The sequence below is a fragment of the Carica papaya genome, chromosome 2 (genome assembly GCF_054855325.1).
Source record: "Carica papaya isolate Zhongbai chromosome 2, ASM5485532v1, whole genome shotgun sequence".
Lineage (NCBI taxonomy): Eukaryota > Viridiplantae > Streptophyta > Magnoliopsida > Brassicales > Caricaceae > Carica > Carica papaya.
The window spans coordinates 551,356-566,015 of record NC_142310.1 but is presented as its reverse complement, the minus strand read 5'-3'; the positions used below and the strand labels follow the sequence as shown (position 1 = coordinate 566,015).

The 14,660-nt window shown below is 36.2% G+C and overlaps 2 protein-coding genes across 2 annotated transcripts; both read left to right on the top strand.

Annotated features, from left to right (window-relative positions):
* Positions 1-501: 501 nt before the first annotated feature.
* LOC110814580 (putative aquaporin PIP2-5) lies at positions 502-4,559 on the top strand. The gene is made up of 4 exons (XM_022042074.2): positions 502-899; positions 1,274-1,569; positions 3,797-3,937; positions 4,040-4,559. Exons 1-4 carry the CDS (start codon positions 611-613, stop codon positions 4,157-4,159), a joined length of 846 nt encoding a protein of 281 aa, XP_021897766.1. The 5' UTR covers positions 502-610; the 3' UTR covers positions 4,160-4,559.
* A 5,672-nt stretch (positions 4,560-10,231) lies between these two features.
* Positions 10,232-11,949, top strand: LOC110814609 (caffeoylshikimate esterase-like). Its single transcript, XM_022042136.2, has one exon. The coding sequence runs from the start codon at positions 10,788-10,790 to the stop codon at positions 11,790-11,792; it is 1,005 nt and encodes a 334-aa protein (XP_021897828.2). The 5' UTR covers positions 10,232-10,787; the 3' UTR covers positions 11,793-11,949.
* Positions 11,950-14,660: the final 2,711 nt, after the last annotated feature.

Here is a 14,660-nt window from a genome sequence, read left to right as displayed (position 1 = left end):
TTTCTAAATTCCCACAGAATTTAATATCATGTCAAATATATTCTTAAATTTCTTTAAAAAATTACGTAAATCATATTATCAATTGGTATTTAAAAAAAAATAAAAAATTACAAGTGGAGTAAAAAAGTACCCACCAACTAAACCGGGCAGTAAAAAAAAAAAAAAAATACCAGACAAAACAAAGTGGCAGAGAGAGAGAGAGAGAGAGAGAGGTGGGGAGTGGGTGGGGGGGTCGGGGTGGTGGTGGTGGCGGTGGTGGCGGTGGTGGTGGTGGTGGTGGTAGCTACGTGAAGTCATGTTTGGTCGGTGAAAGCGCAGTTTCCTCCAACGTTAATTTTTTGTTTTTTATAAAAAATTTATACTTATTTATTATTTTAATAAATATATTAAATTATATTATTTTAATTTTTAAATAATATTAAAAAATTATTACAGAAGAAAACAGAAGCACCCATCGCGGCCTTACCTTTCTCTTCTCTATCCATATATACCCCCTCACTGTCTTCTCCTTTGTGCTCACACTCCAAACACGGCCAAAGAGTTTCATCTACTCCATTCTCCCTGGTTCTCTTCTGCTTCTCTCCGAAATCTGAGAAATAGTTGAGCGATAATGACGAAGGATGCAGGAGAGCATGGATCCTTCTCTGCAAAGGATTACCACGACCCGCCACCGGCGCCGTTGTTCGACGCCGTGGAACTGACCAAATGGTCGTTCTACAGAGCCTTGATTGCCGAGTTCATTGCCACTCTGCTCTTTCTCTACGTCACTGTCTTGACGGTGATCGGGCACAAGAGCCAGCACGCTGCTGACCAGTGCGGCGGCGTTGGGATACTCGGCATCGCTTGGGCTTTCGGAGGCATGATCTTCATTCTCGTTTACTGCACCGCTGGTATTTCTGGTGCGTTCCTCTTTCTCCCTGTCTTTTCTTTCACGATTTGGATGTAGATTACCACGTTTTCCTTTCCCTTTCCTTTCTTTCGTGGTTTGTTTTTCTTCTGATTCGATTTCACGGTGCTTGAGCATTTTTTGTTTTCTTTGTTTGTTTACTTTCTCACTCTCTGTTTCTCTTTTTTGTTTTACTTTGAGGATGAGCGGTCTACTCTGTCTCCATTTTCCATATATTTCTTGTTTGGATGGACGGAAAATCTCGGAGTTTTTCTTCAGTTTTTTTTTTTTTTTTTTTAATGACTGTTTCAAATTCTGGATAGTTTCTGTTTTTTTTTTTTGAGCAAGTTAGCATCTACTGAGCATATTCACTATAATACGCCGCAGGTGGTCACATAAACCCGGCAGTGACTTTCGGTCTGTTCTTGGCCCGGAAGGTGTCTCTGGTGCGAGCCGTGATGTACATGGTGGCTCAGTGCCTTGGCGCCATCTGCGGAGTGGGTTTGGTGAAGGCTTTCCAGAAATCGTTCTACAACAGGTTCGGCGGCGGCGCCAACACCCTCGCAGACGGCTACAACGTAGGCACCGGACTGGGTGCGGAGATCATCGGAACCTTCGTTCTTGTCTACACTGTCTTCTCCGCCACCGATCCCAAGAGAAGCGCCAGAGACTCTCATGTCCCTGTAAGCACCCGATCTTTGCCCTCGCTTTAAATATATTTATTTTATGGTGCTTAAATATTTATCATACATACATTTTTATAAGATATTATGTTTGAAATAATTTTTATAATATGTGTTGATAGTTAAAAAAATTACGAAATTATTTATTTTATTTATGAATTAGTTAATACGCTCTGATAAAAAAGTTGTTTTTAATATATACTAAACATACGCTAGTTTATCGGTTAAAAAATTTTTATGTTTTATTTGAAAGTTTACGAGTTCTAACATTATTGAATTAAAAATATATAATTCGTCACTTTTGTAATTGTATTATAAAATTAGTTACGACTGACTTATAATATTTTATATAGTAAGACCGGAGATTTAGTTAATTAGTGTGTCAGTTAGACTCTGACGATCAAGTCGGATTTAAATATTTGATCTAATATGTTTGTATTACTTTTCTTATTTGAGGAAAAAAGTAATGGAAAAGCTATAAGCCGAGTGGAAGATGTGGAGATTTTAATGAAAAAGACTTATGGTTTAGTTTATAAGCATAAATCAAGCAAAAGTAATCAATGTTGTGAGTCTAGCAGGACCATATCTACTTATTTAAAGCACTTATACAATTTTCAACAAGAACAATACTAACTTTATAAATGGTTTTATAAAAAAATTTGTAAACATAAATGTAAAGGGTTAATAGTTTCCAAAAAAGTTAAGCAGTTTCAATTGAGGGTAATCAATAGTAAGTGATCTTGAATTCAGCATGTGTGTGTTAAATCATGATAACTTCTATAGAAATCTAAAGGGTCAAAAGGAAAAGCTTTAAGATTCCTATATTCAGTGCATCTGTGTGTGTGTATATATGTGTGTGTGTGTGTGTGTTCTTATACTGTTGTTGGGAAGAGAAAAATTGAGAGACAGTATACTTATATTATTATTAGTTACAGTAGAAGTAGACAAAATATAGATTGTGTTTGATTTTGTTTTGGAAAAAACTGAATCAAACAATTGTAATGTCAAAATGGCATTAGATAAACCAGAAGATAAACTAAAAAACAATACGTATGATGTGAATTTTACACCACAGAATCATAAAGAAGTCTGTCAATTACCCTTTTTTTTCCAATTTTTTTCTTCTTTTAATGGAGAAAAAAGTGGCACCTGATGATGATGATGATGAGAGAAGAAAGAAATAATAACCAGAAAATTTAAAGGGATTAAAATATAGTTGATTGATTTTGTGGTTTCTTTTAGATGGCAGTTCTTGGCATCTTCTTGTTTGCTTTCACCAGAAAAAGGATTCCCCACTTTTAATTTATGTCTCTTTCACTTTGCTTTTAGGTTTCATCAGTGCTGGGTTGAATTTTTATTGCTTAAACTTGACTAAAAGTCTTTTGGTTCTGTAAGATTCCAACTTGAAGGTTGGTTTCTTTATGATGATCAAAAGGTTATTAGGGTTTTTGGGAATTTTGTCCAGTTCTAAAGTGTCCTGTTCTATCTCCCATGTGTGAGAATCCCGTGATAGAATTTCCAGCTTCTTCTGGCATGACATGTTGAGTTTCAGTTATTTTTCAATTCAATCCTATGAAGTTTATTGGTTGTAAAGTCCAATTTGTATGCGTCACGTGTTTGTCTCTTTGTCACAAATTCATGGTCCCAACTTTAGTTTCCACCTCCACAACTCACATGTCACTGCAGATCTAAAAACTCTCGTTCTTCATGTATGACATTTTATTAGGAAATCTATTCCAACACCGACCCAGTATCCTTTTATAACATATAACTACTGGGTAAGTTTTATTTTTCGCCATATGATTTTGCCAAACCAATTTCTATGTTTACTTCATAGCTTGATTCTGTCTGTCTATGATTGCTCATGTACATGCTTTGCATGATGAGTTATTTGGGGTGTTTATCCTATGTCAGTTAAATGTGAGTATCAATTGAGTTTGTAGTTTTCTGAGTAAGAAAACTGAAACATTCCATGTGATGATGGTTTGTAGATATTTTACACCTATAACCCATAATCACATGGATGTATATTTTACCAAATCCATGAGAGATTCTTCCCAGTACGTGCAGTAAAGACTTGTGGTGGCTGATTAATTGATTTCCCTTCTTTTGTTTTTGTCCACAAATTTTTCACTTTACTACTGTTTAGAGAACTTATGAATCTGTGTAGGACTACTTTTGATGATCACATGATTAATAATGATATTATCTGTGGTTGAAATTCAAGGTTTTGGCTCCACTGCCAATTGGGTTTGCTGTATTCATGGTTCACCTGGCCACCATTCCAGTAACTGGCACTGGCATTAACCCAGCCAGGAGCTTCGGAGCTGCTGTCATCTTCAACGACAAAAAGGCCTGGGATGACCATGTTAGTACACATTTATTTCTCCTCAACACCATTAAAATCATTCAAAATCTTCATGTTTATTAGAAAATGATAATATCTTATTTGGAATTCTGCTTTGGTCAGTGGATTTTCTGGGTAGGACCCTTCATTGGTGCAGCAATAGCAGCCTTCTACCACCAGTTCATCTTGAGAGCTGCAGCTGTCAAGGCTCTTGGATCATTCAGGAGCCAAAGCCATGTCTGATTTCTGATCCTACCCATCATCTTCTTGCTTCCTTGTTACCTAACTTATTGTTTTTAATTTATGGGGGGAAGAAGAAGAAGAAGAAAGAAAGAAAAAGCAGAAGAAGAGTTGAAAGAAAATAATGGGGGAGAAAAAGTGCTTTTGTGGTTGTGAAGCTTTTACCTTTTATTTATGGGGATGGTAAATGTGATGGGGAATTGTAGATTAAAGTCTCCTTCTTCCTTTTTTCTTAAGAAAAATTTGGTGACTTTTGGGTATCTTTGGTTTTCATTTTGGGTTCCATTTATAGGGCACTTGCCTTAGAATTTACTTTCACAAAGTGTTCTATCACTATCTCTTCCTTTCTATATATGTTCTCTACTTTGGTACTCATTAATATTTTACCATGCTTTTATCTCTACTCTCACTTCATTTGTTAGTGTCAGATCATACAAACATATATAATTATATATACATATATAGTGGGTATATCTAAATAAAAACTTAATTATATATATGTGTGTATGTATGTATGTATTTGGTGTAACTTTTCTCTTTGGTGTCATCTTAGTGGTTCTTATTCTCAACCTATCCTAGTAGGTGATGAGGTTCTCCACTCATAATCTAAATCTGTCCAAGTTCTTCTTAATCTCTTGTAAAGGTTACTGTTAAATTTCCAAATTAACTAAACTTTCACACCAATATCATAATAACTAAGCTAATGATATATATTAATTAAACATGCATATTTCACTTTATTGCAAATTAACAATTTTATGATTCCCTCCACATACACACACATATATATATGCTTTATGTTTTGAATTATACCCATAACTTTATTTATTCAAAATTTGATTATCCCACTTTAATTAATCTATATATATATATATATTACTTGATTTTTATCTACCATTTAGATGAATTCAACATATCAACAATTTTTTTTTTAAAATAAATTACTCGATAAAATGATTAGTTCGTAAGAGATTATTGATTCGAGTTTGATAAATTTTATTGTATTTATCTATTTTAAAATTATTTATATTATATTATGATTAATATATATATATATAATAGAATTAATGAATATATAAATTTATTTAAAAATATATTACAAACATCTTAAAATTTGTCAAGTTTAAATGAAATATAAATTTACTTGGTATAACATCAAAATCATATAAAAACAAATTATCACTAAGATCCACTTCACTTATAAGCAACTAATTTATAATCATTATCTTTCTTTGCCATTTATATAAGCAATTAAAAGTGTACACCCTTTCACCTCTGTCTTTTTCAAAATCATTTTTTGTTTAACAGAAAATTGAAGTTTAAGCAACCAGCCCCTTACCCATATACATACATACATATATTTATGTGTGTGTCTGTATACATGTGTGTCTGTATACATGTGTCTGTGTGTATATATAGAGGAAGACCCAGATTGGAAAATGTAAAGGGGAAGAAGAGAGGGTAGAAAGAAATGGCACCCATCACCACCATCTTCTTCTTCATCATCTCCTCCTTTTACCTTCTTTTAACACCTCAGACACCACCACTGTTCTTTCACAGTTTGAGCTCTGATAGTCCTCTGGTTTCTTCTCACATGGCCTTTGGTTTTCTCATGCCTGATTTCTCCATGCTTCTGTAACTTCCCATTTTCACCATTCACATGCCGCTAAATGGTGAATTACCTTGTAGATGCAGTGAATTGGTACATTGGAGTAAAAGTTACTGTCACTGAATAAAAAGTTACTGTTACTGTCAGTGAATAAAAAGTTACTGTTACTGTCACTGTAGTTTTTTTTTTTTTTTGTCTTTTCTACTTATAAGTTCTTTTGTCATAACAAAAAAAAAAAAAAAAGTGAAATTATTAAATTAACTCTCCATGTTTAGTACTTGTAAAAATATTTATTTCCTCAAGTTTTTTTTTTTTTACTATTTACTAATAAAAAAGATATAATAATCTGATTATGTTTGAATAATTTAAAAGTAATTCAAGATAATAATTTTAATTAATTTATTAATTAATTTGATAGATTATAAATTAATAATAATGTAAGATATTTTTATTATTATTGATTTATTAATTTAATTAATTAGTTAAAATTATTTTTTTAATGATTTAATTATTAAATTTTGTTTGTGTTAGAAAATGAATAGAATTAAGTGTTTAAAATAAATAAATTAAAAATTAAAATATAATAAAAAATATTAAGAATTAAATTATAATAAATGTTAAATTTTAAAAATTAATTTAATAATTTTAACCAAAAATATTATGATGAGAGAAATGAGAATCATGATGTAAAAAGGGTTAGTGATAAAATGGGCCGGTTGTTGGGCTTGTGGGCCCGTTAAGGGCTTGTTTGGATCTGGGTTTTGCTTTATCATTAACCTGAATATGAATTAGTTGGAGAATGGAAACGATAAGATTAAAGAAGGGCAACCAAACATTCAATCGGGCATGGCCCCTGGCCTATTAATCCTAACCGCCAATTCTTAGTTTCCTAATTCCTAATCAACTATTTTCCTATTTAAATCCAAAATTAACTGTTAATTTCGTTTTCACGCCTACCTAATCAAAATTTTATATTTTAGGAAACTGCACTGAAACGACGTCGTCTTAGCTGGCTCTTCCTACTTTTGACTTTCCGCCTCCGTTTCCCAACCTCGTACGCTTTTCCATAAACGAAAACTTACGTCCTCTGGGTTCAGAATTGAACGTCGAACACCGGATAACTAGAGATCAGAGAAGGGAGGAGGAAGAGGAGAGAGATGCATCTATGGCCATCAGAGAGGATTAGAGACTCGTTCAAGATTGCTTACTTAAAAAAACTTGAATGGAATCTTCATCGGATGAAGATCGAGAAGGAAACGCGGAGCAGTGAGGAGAAACTACTCTTGGAGAAAGAAGCATCCACTTCGAAGAATCATTGCGTTCCTCTTGCTATTTGCAGGGAGATTCTACTCGTTCTCTCTTGCTGCTACTGTTGTTTCTGCTGTGGAGGTACTTCTGTCTATTCGCCGGTTTTATGTGCTTCTTTGTTGGAATTGAAGCTTTCTGTACGCGTTTCTCGGGTTTCCGTGACTTTAATTTTCGATTTAATTTTCTTTTTAAACATGGATTCATTGGGTTCGCGGTCCTCTCTTTCGTTTGCGATGGAAATGAAATAGAAGTTTTCTTATAGTCTATATATGTTACATTTGATTTTAATTTTTTGCTGTAGGTATCTTTTTAAAATGGATTTTAGCTTTGGCGTTTTCTTTTTCGGGGAAAATTGGTTTAAGTACTCGCTTCGTTCTTGATCAATGAGATGGCTACGGGTTGAGTTTGGGAAAAGTCACTGGAATTTTGATGGTGTGCCTTCTGGGACTGAGAAATGAAGAAAATTGGATTGGTCGAATATGGAGGTCTTACTGATGAGATTTAAAATGCTAAAGGATTTAGCTGCTGTTTTTTTTCGGAGAAGTGATTGCATTTGGTTTTCTATATAGAGAAAGCACGGGATAGAGGCTAGGACCCTTCTTGCAATGGGAGTAATTTGTTTTGACAGTACAAGACTACGTTATCAAGTAGAAGGGTGAGTGAGAAGCAAGTCGTGCATGGAAGATTACTTGCCAGCTTTAAGAATTGTAGGGAGAGTTTAGCTAGAGTAAAAGAGAAAGGAATAAGGTTGAATGTTTATTTAGTTAGTGAATACCTGTTTACTTAGATAATGGCCTTAGATTCCTACAGCTGTGATACTGGTTTTGATTTCTATCTTATATGATGAGTCTACAGATTTCAATTTCGGCAGAACTTTTTTTTTTTCTTTTTCTTGTTTATGGGGACGGCAGGGGTGGGGGTGTTCACTTTAGCTAGGATTGATGAGCAGCTATATCATGTTGATTTACATATCTTCTCATTTCTGAGGATGCTGCGATTGGATTCCTTTTCTTCCTTGTTAGTAATTCTTTCTTCTCCAAAGTTTAGGATAAGGCTCTAAAGGAGAAAAGAAAATGAAATGAAAATTTTATCTAACTCTTGTTTTTATGGGATGAATTTGAGAGAAGGTTTTTTTGAACAAACTTTCAAAACATCAATACTGCATTTTTCTGAAGATTTAGTTGAGCACTATCATTTTGTTTCTTACGACATTTGACATGAGAATATCTTAAGCCAAGGGCACATATAATTCTGATCCTTGCACTTAAAGGAGTTGTCACAGGGTTGGCCAAACCTTTTTAACTATTCTTTCCATAGATATTTAAGCTTACTTTTTGTCTTTTTTCTCTTATGGTTGTAGGTTTCTATGCTTTTATTTATTTTATCCTACGATGCTCGGACTATTCAATGTTAGTGTTACATCCATGTCAGAGAAGACATGATAGTGGTGTGGGTGTGGATGTGGCCGACACTTGATGTACAAACAGATCATGATCTAGAACCATTAAGATGGTGAAAACCCTTTGGCAGAATCTGAATCTGAAAATAGAAATGAAACTACTTGTGTTGAATGTCGAAATTTGGAAAACTTTTTTTGAAATAATACCCAATCAGTTATTTATTTCTAATAATTGTAATTTTTCTCCAGTCACTAAAAATATGAAATTGCTGTTTTTCCAGATAAAAGTTGAATTCTGTTATACGTCTGAAATTGTCTTAACTTTCTATCTTATATAGGCTTATATTTTATTATTATTATTAATATCAAACAGGCTAAAGTATGATATCTAATTTTTTTACTCTTATTAATCGAGGGCCTATATCTTTGACTATAAAATTGTCAAGTTAGACAATTTAGATCTGTACTCAATTGGACACTTGCACCCGAGTCTGAGTTTCTCAGATTTATCACTAGACTGTTCTTTTAGGGGTTAGAATATCTTCATGTCAACTTTTGCATAAGAGACTTAATTCTTTTTTATCTGGTTAAAAACAAGCGGTTTATGCCAGGAGTAGGAGTTATGAAGAGATCCCTTGTATCCTTGCCTCAAAGAGATTAACTTCTAAATTTGTCCTACAATTTGACACTTGCTTATTAGTAAGCTGAGAATCACTACTGTGTTGAATTAGTATAGAAAATAATAAAACCTAACATCATACCCTGTTATTGCCTGAAAGCCAATTGAGAAAACTTGAGTAGACATTGAGTGGTTGTATTGATGGAATGGATCAACTATAGTTAAAAGGGTGGTGGTGAACAGTTGTAAAGATTAGTGGACTGCAAGCACTTGAAAGATTTTTTTTAGCACTCATGGGGAATATATTACCTTTGAAGATTAGTAAGAGCTCGCTAGGAAGAACCTACCGGTCTCAAGTTTAGAAGAGAGAAAATTTACTAATTTTTCTTTTTGGATGGGAGACACATGAGCTTTTCATTCCCAAAATAGCCAGTTAAGGACGTCTGAATTAGTGCAAGACTAATTGTGACAGGAACCAAGATCAGAATACTCTAAAGAACTTGAAATAAACTGACAGGAAAACAGAAAATAAACTAATCAGATTGCCTTAACTTTTCTCTTCATCCAGCCTTTGTGTAATACCTTTCTTGGTTTATTTTCCTTGCTGACCTGTACCGGCTGAGATCTTCAGCTGATCATAATGATCAGTCTATTTATTTGCAGAAACGGGCAGGCAGGATCAAGGTAAAGAGTTTGGAAAAGGTTGTGTTAGAAATGGGATCAATACACCTGCCTTGTTTTGCCCCTCAGAAACTCTTTCCATTTGCTTTGGGAGATGGGAGTTGCTTGTGATTAGCCCATACAGAAATGAGCATGATTTTGAGGAAAGATAATTGAACATGGATGTCATCTGTGGAGTTATTTTGTTGATCTTTAAGTTATCTATTCAATTGATTGACAATTCTGTTGTTCACCTTCAAGATTTTTCGTGCTCTTTTTGTTTTCGTCACTTGAATTTATTGACAAGCATCTCTATAATTAGTGGTGTCTTTCCAACTTCTCCTATAAATATTCACTCTCCTGTGCGTCCATCCTTTGCGTTTATCAGATTCTTCAATATGTCTAATAGTCGTATATATTAAGCTTCTTACCATCTGATACAAAATTTCTATCTTTCAGCTTGCGTTGGTGAAGAAGACAACTGACTCAGTAATTCGGCAGGCACTTGATCATTTAATTGATCCTGGCTATGACAAGATCGTAGGCATTGGTAGTAATTAACTATATTCTTGTACAGTTTCGGGTACTCGTAGTTATGTTTGCCAAGTCGCAAATCTATGAATTTGATATAATCGAATGACAATGAACCGAGTAAAATAGACTTCGAGCTTTCTCCTTAGATTTGTAAGGCTTTCTAAAAGGGTGTTGGGCCTTTTTTAGAGGTCCTTGAAGTTTTTTGGGCTGACTGTCTTAACTTGGCCTATTTAACATATTTCTACTTCACCCAATTCAATAAATATATCATTAAATAACCCCAACTCCCCTCTCAACTAATTGAACTATTTATGGAGGCCTACCTATGAAATTCAGTACCAGAGGATTAATTTCCTCACAACACAACAACCATTAATACCTCCCCTCCATCTTGTGCTGACAAACAGAAACTCATACGCACACACTCTCTCTTCCTTTTCTCGTGAGTTTGGTTGTTGGGAGTTGCATCCTCCACCGGCCTGCCGCACTTTAGGGCGAGACAATGCCGCTGCATCCAGTGGCGGAGGCCGACGACAAGAGCCCCTTTGGCTCGCTTACGGCAGATGAGTTCTACGCCCGTCACTCGGTGAGTCACTCTTCCGAGTTCGTCACTAACCCTCGCGGTCTCCGGCTTTTCACTCAGTGGTGGACCCCGCTGCCCCCGGCCAAGCCGATCGGCGTGGTCGCCGTCGTCCACGGTTTCACAGGAGAGTCCAGCTGGATGGTCCAGCTCACTGCCATCCTCTTCGCGAAGTCGGGGTTCGCTGTCTGCGCCATCGACCACCAGGGCCACGGCTTCTCAGACGGTCTCTACGCACACATACCGGACATCAACCCTGTTGTCGACGACTGCATCTCCTTCTTCGACTCATTCCGTTCGCGCCACGCGCCTGGCCTGCCGGCCTTCCTCTACGCCGAGTCCCTTGGCGGAGCCATTTCCCTATACATAACGCTCCGTCAGCCAGGCGCGTGGGACGGGCTCGTCCTCAACGGCGCCATGTGCGGGATCAGCGCCAAATTCAAGCCGCCGTGGCCGCTGGAGTACCTCCTCTCCGCGGTCGCTGCTCTTCTTCCAACGTGGCGCGTGATTCCCACACGCGGCTCCATCCCGGACGTTTCCTTCAAAGAGCCGTGGAAGAGGAAACTGGCGATAGCGAGCCCGAGGCGGCGCATGGGGAGACCACGGGCCGCTACCGCTCAGGAGCTGATGCGAATTTGCCGGGAGCTGCAGGAGAAATTCGAGGAAGTGGAGGTCCCCCTGCTGATCGTGCACGGTGGAGAGGACGTCGTTTGCGACCCCGCCTGCGTTGAGGAGCTCCATCAACGAGCCACGAGCAAGGACAAGACGATCAGGATTTATCCAGGGATGTGGCACCAGTTGGTCGGAGAGCCGGAGGAGAACGTGGACCTGATTTTCGGGGAGATGATAGAGTGGCTAAAGACTCGAGCCGAGCGCGCCGGCAAAGAAAAGAACCTCGCACGCGCGGCGGAAGACGGTGGCGCGTAACATGCTACGACGAAGCGACGGTTGTAAGTGCAAAAAGGTATGTTGCGTAATAGCCAATGAAAAGCCGCCATGTCATATAAAATTAATAATTTAGTAGAGAAATAAAATTAGATTATTTTAATAGTTTGACTCTTAATGAAAAGTTTTTTTGGGTCCACATCCGTCTAGCTTGAGTCTCCCCCACAAAAAAAAAAAAAAAAAAAAACATGAGACTTTATGATTAGTTTTAATTAATTGAGTAATTTTTTTTTTAATAATTTGAATATATATGAAACTTTATGATTATGGTAAATAATTTTTTTTTTAATAAAACATTTTGAATGATTAATATGTTTTGGAATAATTTATATAAAATTAAAATAATAAATATAGTAGGTATATTTTTAGTAATTAAATAATTGTATGAGATTTTATAATTTATTACCTATTAACATATGAAAACTAATATACATATGTGGGTGTAATACATATATGATTAGTAATTTCACATCCATGCATCGTGGGTTATTATTGTCTCCTTCTATGTTGCTACACATACAAAATCATATATATATACATATATATATATATATATATATGTATATCATGTTTAAGACTTTGAAATTCATAATGAAAATGATTATGGCAGTGTGTTACTCAGCTCGTTTTCATACGGGTTGTCTCTGACCAATATGCTTATAATGATTATAAGCATATGAGCCTATCCAGAAACTCTCTCTTCCTCCATGGCCAAAATGTGGGCAGCAATTACTTCATCTAATGTGTACAAATCCCATTGTTACATCTGGGTATCCTCCTACAACACCTTGCCAAAATATACACATAAAACAAAAATCAGAACATAACTATACCACATACTACAACACACATAATTTGCTTGTGGTGGAAATTTGACCTTTGATGATGGATAGTATTGTAACGATTTCAGAAATTTCAAAAAAAAAAATTATAAATTAAGTGCGGAAGTGAAATAAATAGTTAGAGTTTATATTTTTTACACAATGACTTAAATTAATAAGTATGGTTACGAGAATAATCATTTTGAGAGAAATACGAGAAAATTAAAGAAATAACCAGAAAATAAATAAAATTGGCATCCTATTCGTAACCCTCTTGTGGATCGGACTCTGGATTTTGGTTCTCTTGATCTGAAATGGTTAACGAAAGAATGAGTTGCACTAATTCAGTAAGAATATCATGCTATTCACCGACGCAGAAATGAAGGTTGATAGAAATAATAAAACAACTAATGGAGTTCTTAATTTAGCAAAATCGTTTATCGTAAATAAAGTCATTTACCGTCTACTTACCGTAACGAGATTTATGAAGCAACTTATAGAGACAATAACATAACACATATCATGATTTCATATGCAGTTGGTTGAAATAATAATTTTCTCTTTTATTAAGTTACCGGTATTCATGGGAGTTCATAGGGGTGTTCCTACAACGCATGAACTATTTTCTTTAACATTTTCAATTAATGGGCCGTCCTCATACCCGGTCCGGTATGAGTGCCAAATTACTAAATCTCGATATCTCGTCGGGTATGAGGTAACGTTCACGGTAGGGTTCCATATGTACCTAGTCCGTCCATCATCTCTCAGGATATCCAGTAACACTGTCATTTTATCCATTCACTTAATCACACAATTTTTCGTTTACATTTAATCTCCAGTTTTTCAATTTAACTGTAATCATATAAAATAAATAATACATGCAGTCAAAACTATAAAATCGATCAATTAGATACTATCATACATTCAAACTGTAAAATAAATTAACAAAATTAACAGTGAATAATTTTCGATTCTAGCTCCATTAGTAACCCGTAATTAATTATGGATATTTTCTAAATTGCACAAAATATTGTATTATTGTTAATTTGACTTCAATTTCATAATAGAAAATAAGTTGAGCGATTCTTACTCAAATTGATGCTCGAAATGCTAAACTTATTAACTGTGCCTACTAGCGGTCTCCGGATTTCCTAAATTTTTTTTCGGAGATTAAATCACGTTATAAGTACCTACAAATATCTTTAAAAAATTTAAAATCAGTGTCAGGACCCCTTTTTGGCCAATTCTGAAATTCCTGCACAGCGGCTCCGCCGTGCTCCGGCGACGGCGTTGTCGTCCGCAGCAGCAGTTTGCCTCGGGTTAGCTGTTTTCGACCGATTTTGCATCATTCATTGCGAGAAAACACGTTAAAAGGTTTCGGTTGGCCGAAAAAAATGAAAAATCAAAACTCACTGGCGACGGGGTTCTCCAGTGTGGCGGCTCTGCTGGCTCACCTTTGCAGTTGAGTGTTTTGATACGGTTAACCTATAGAGAAGAAAACGGTGATTACAATGGTGGAAGAATTGTGCAGAACGAGAATCGGGAAGGACTTAATGGTAGACAGTTTTTACAATTTCCTATGGCGGTGTTGTCGGGTTTTGTTCGCAAATGAGAAATTTTTTACCTCTTTTGGCCGTCGGAAGTGGCTCCGATGTGGCGGTGGTGGCAGCGGCTTTCCTTCCCGGCGGCTGGATCCTCTTCTCTAGTGAGGGTGTCTGGCGGTTAGGGTTAGGGTTTGATGTGAAGAGAGTTATTTATATCAATTTCCTTTTAATCTGGGTCATCAGTCACGTTTGATATGAACCGTCCAATCGCGATTAAATAGAGAGTGAATCTGAACTGTTCATCACGATTTAATTTAGGCCGTCCAATTTTTTAAATAGGAAATAGATCTGAACCGTTGATCGCGTTTAAATCTGACCGTCCGATTGCGGTACGCGGATCGCTAATGTGGCCTCCCGCGTGGCACCGCATCAGTGTTCCTTGCCACGTGGCGCGCTCCGCTTCGTCAGGGCTGCTGACTGGGCGT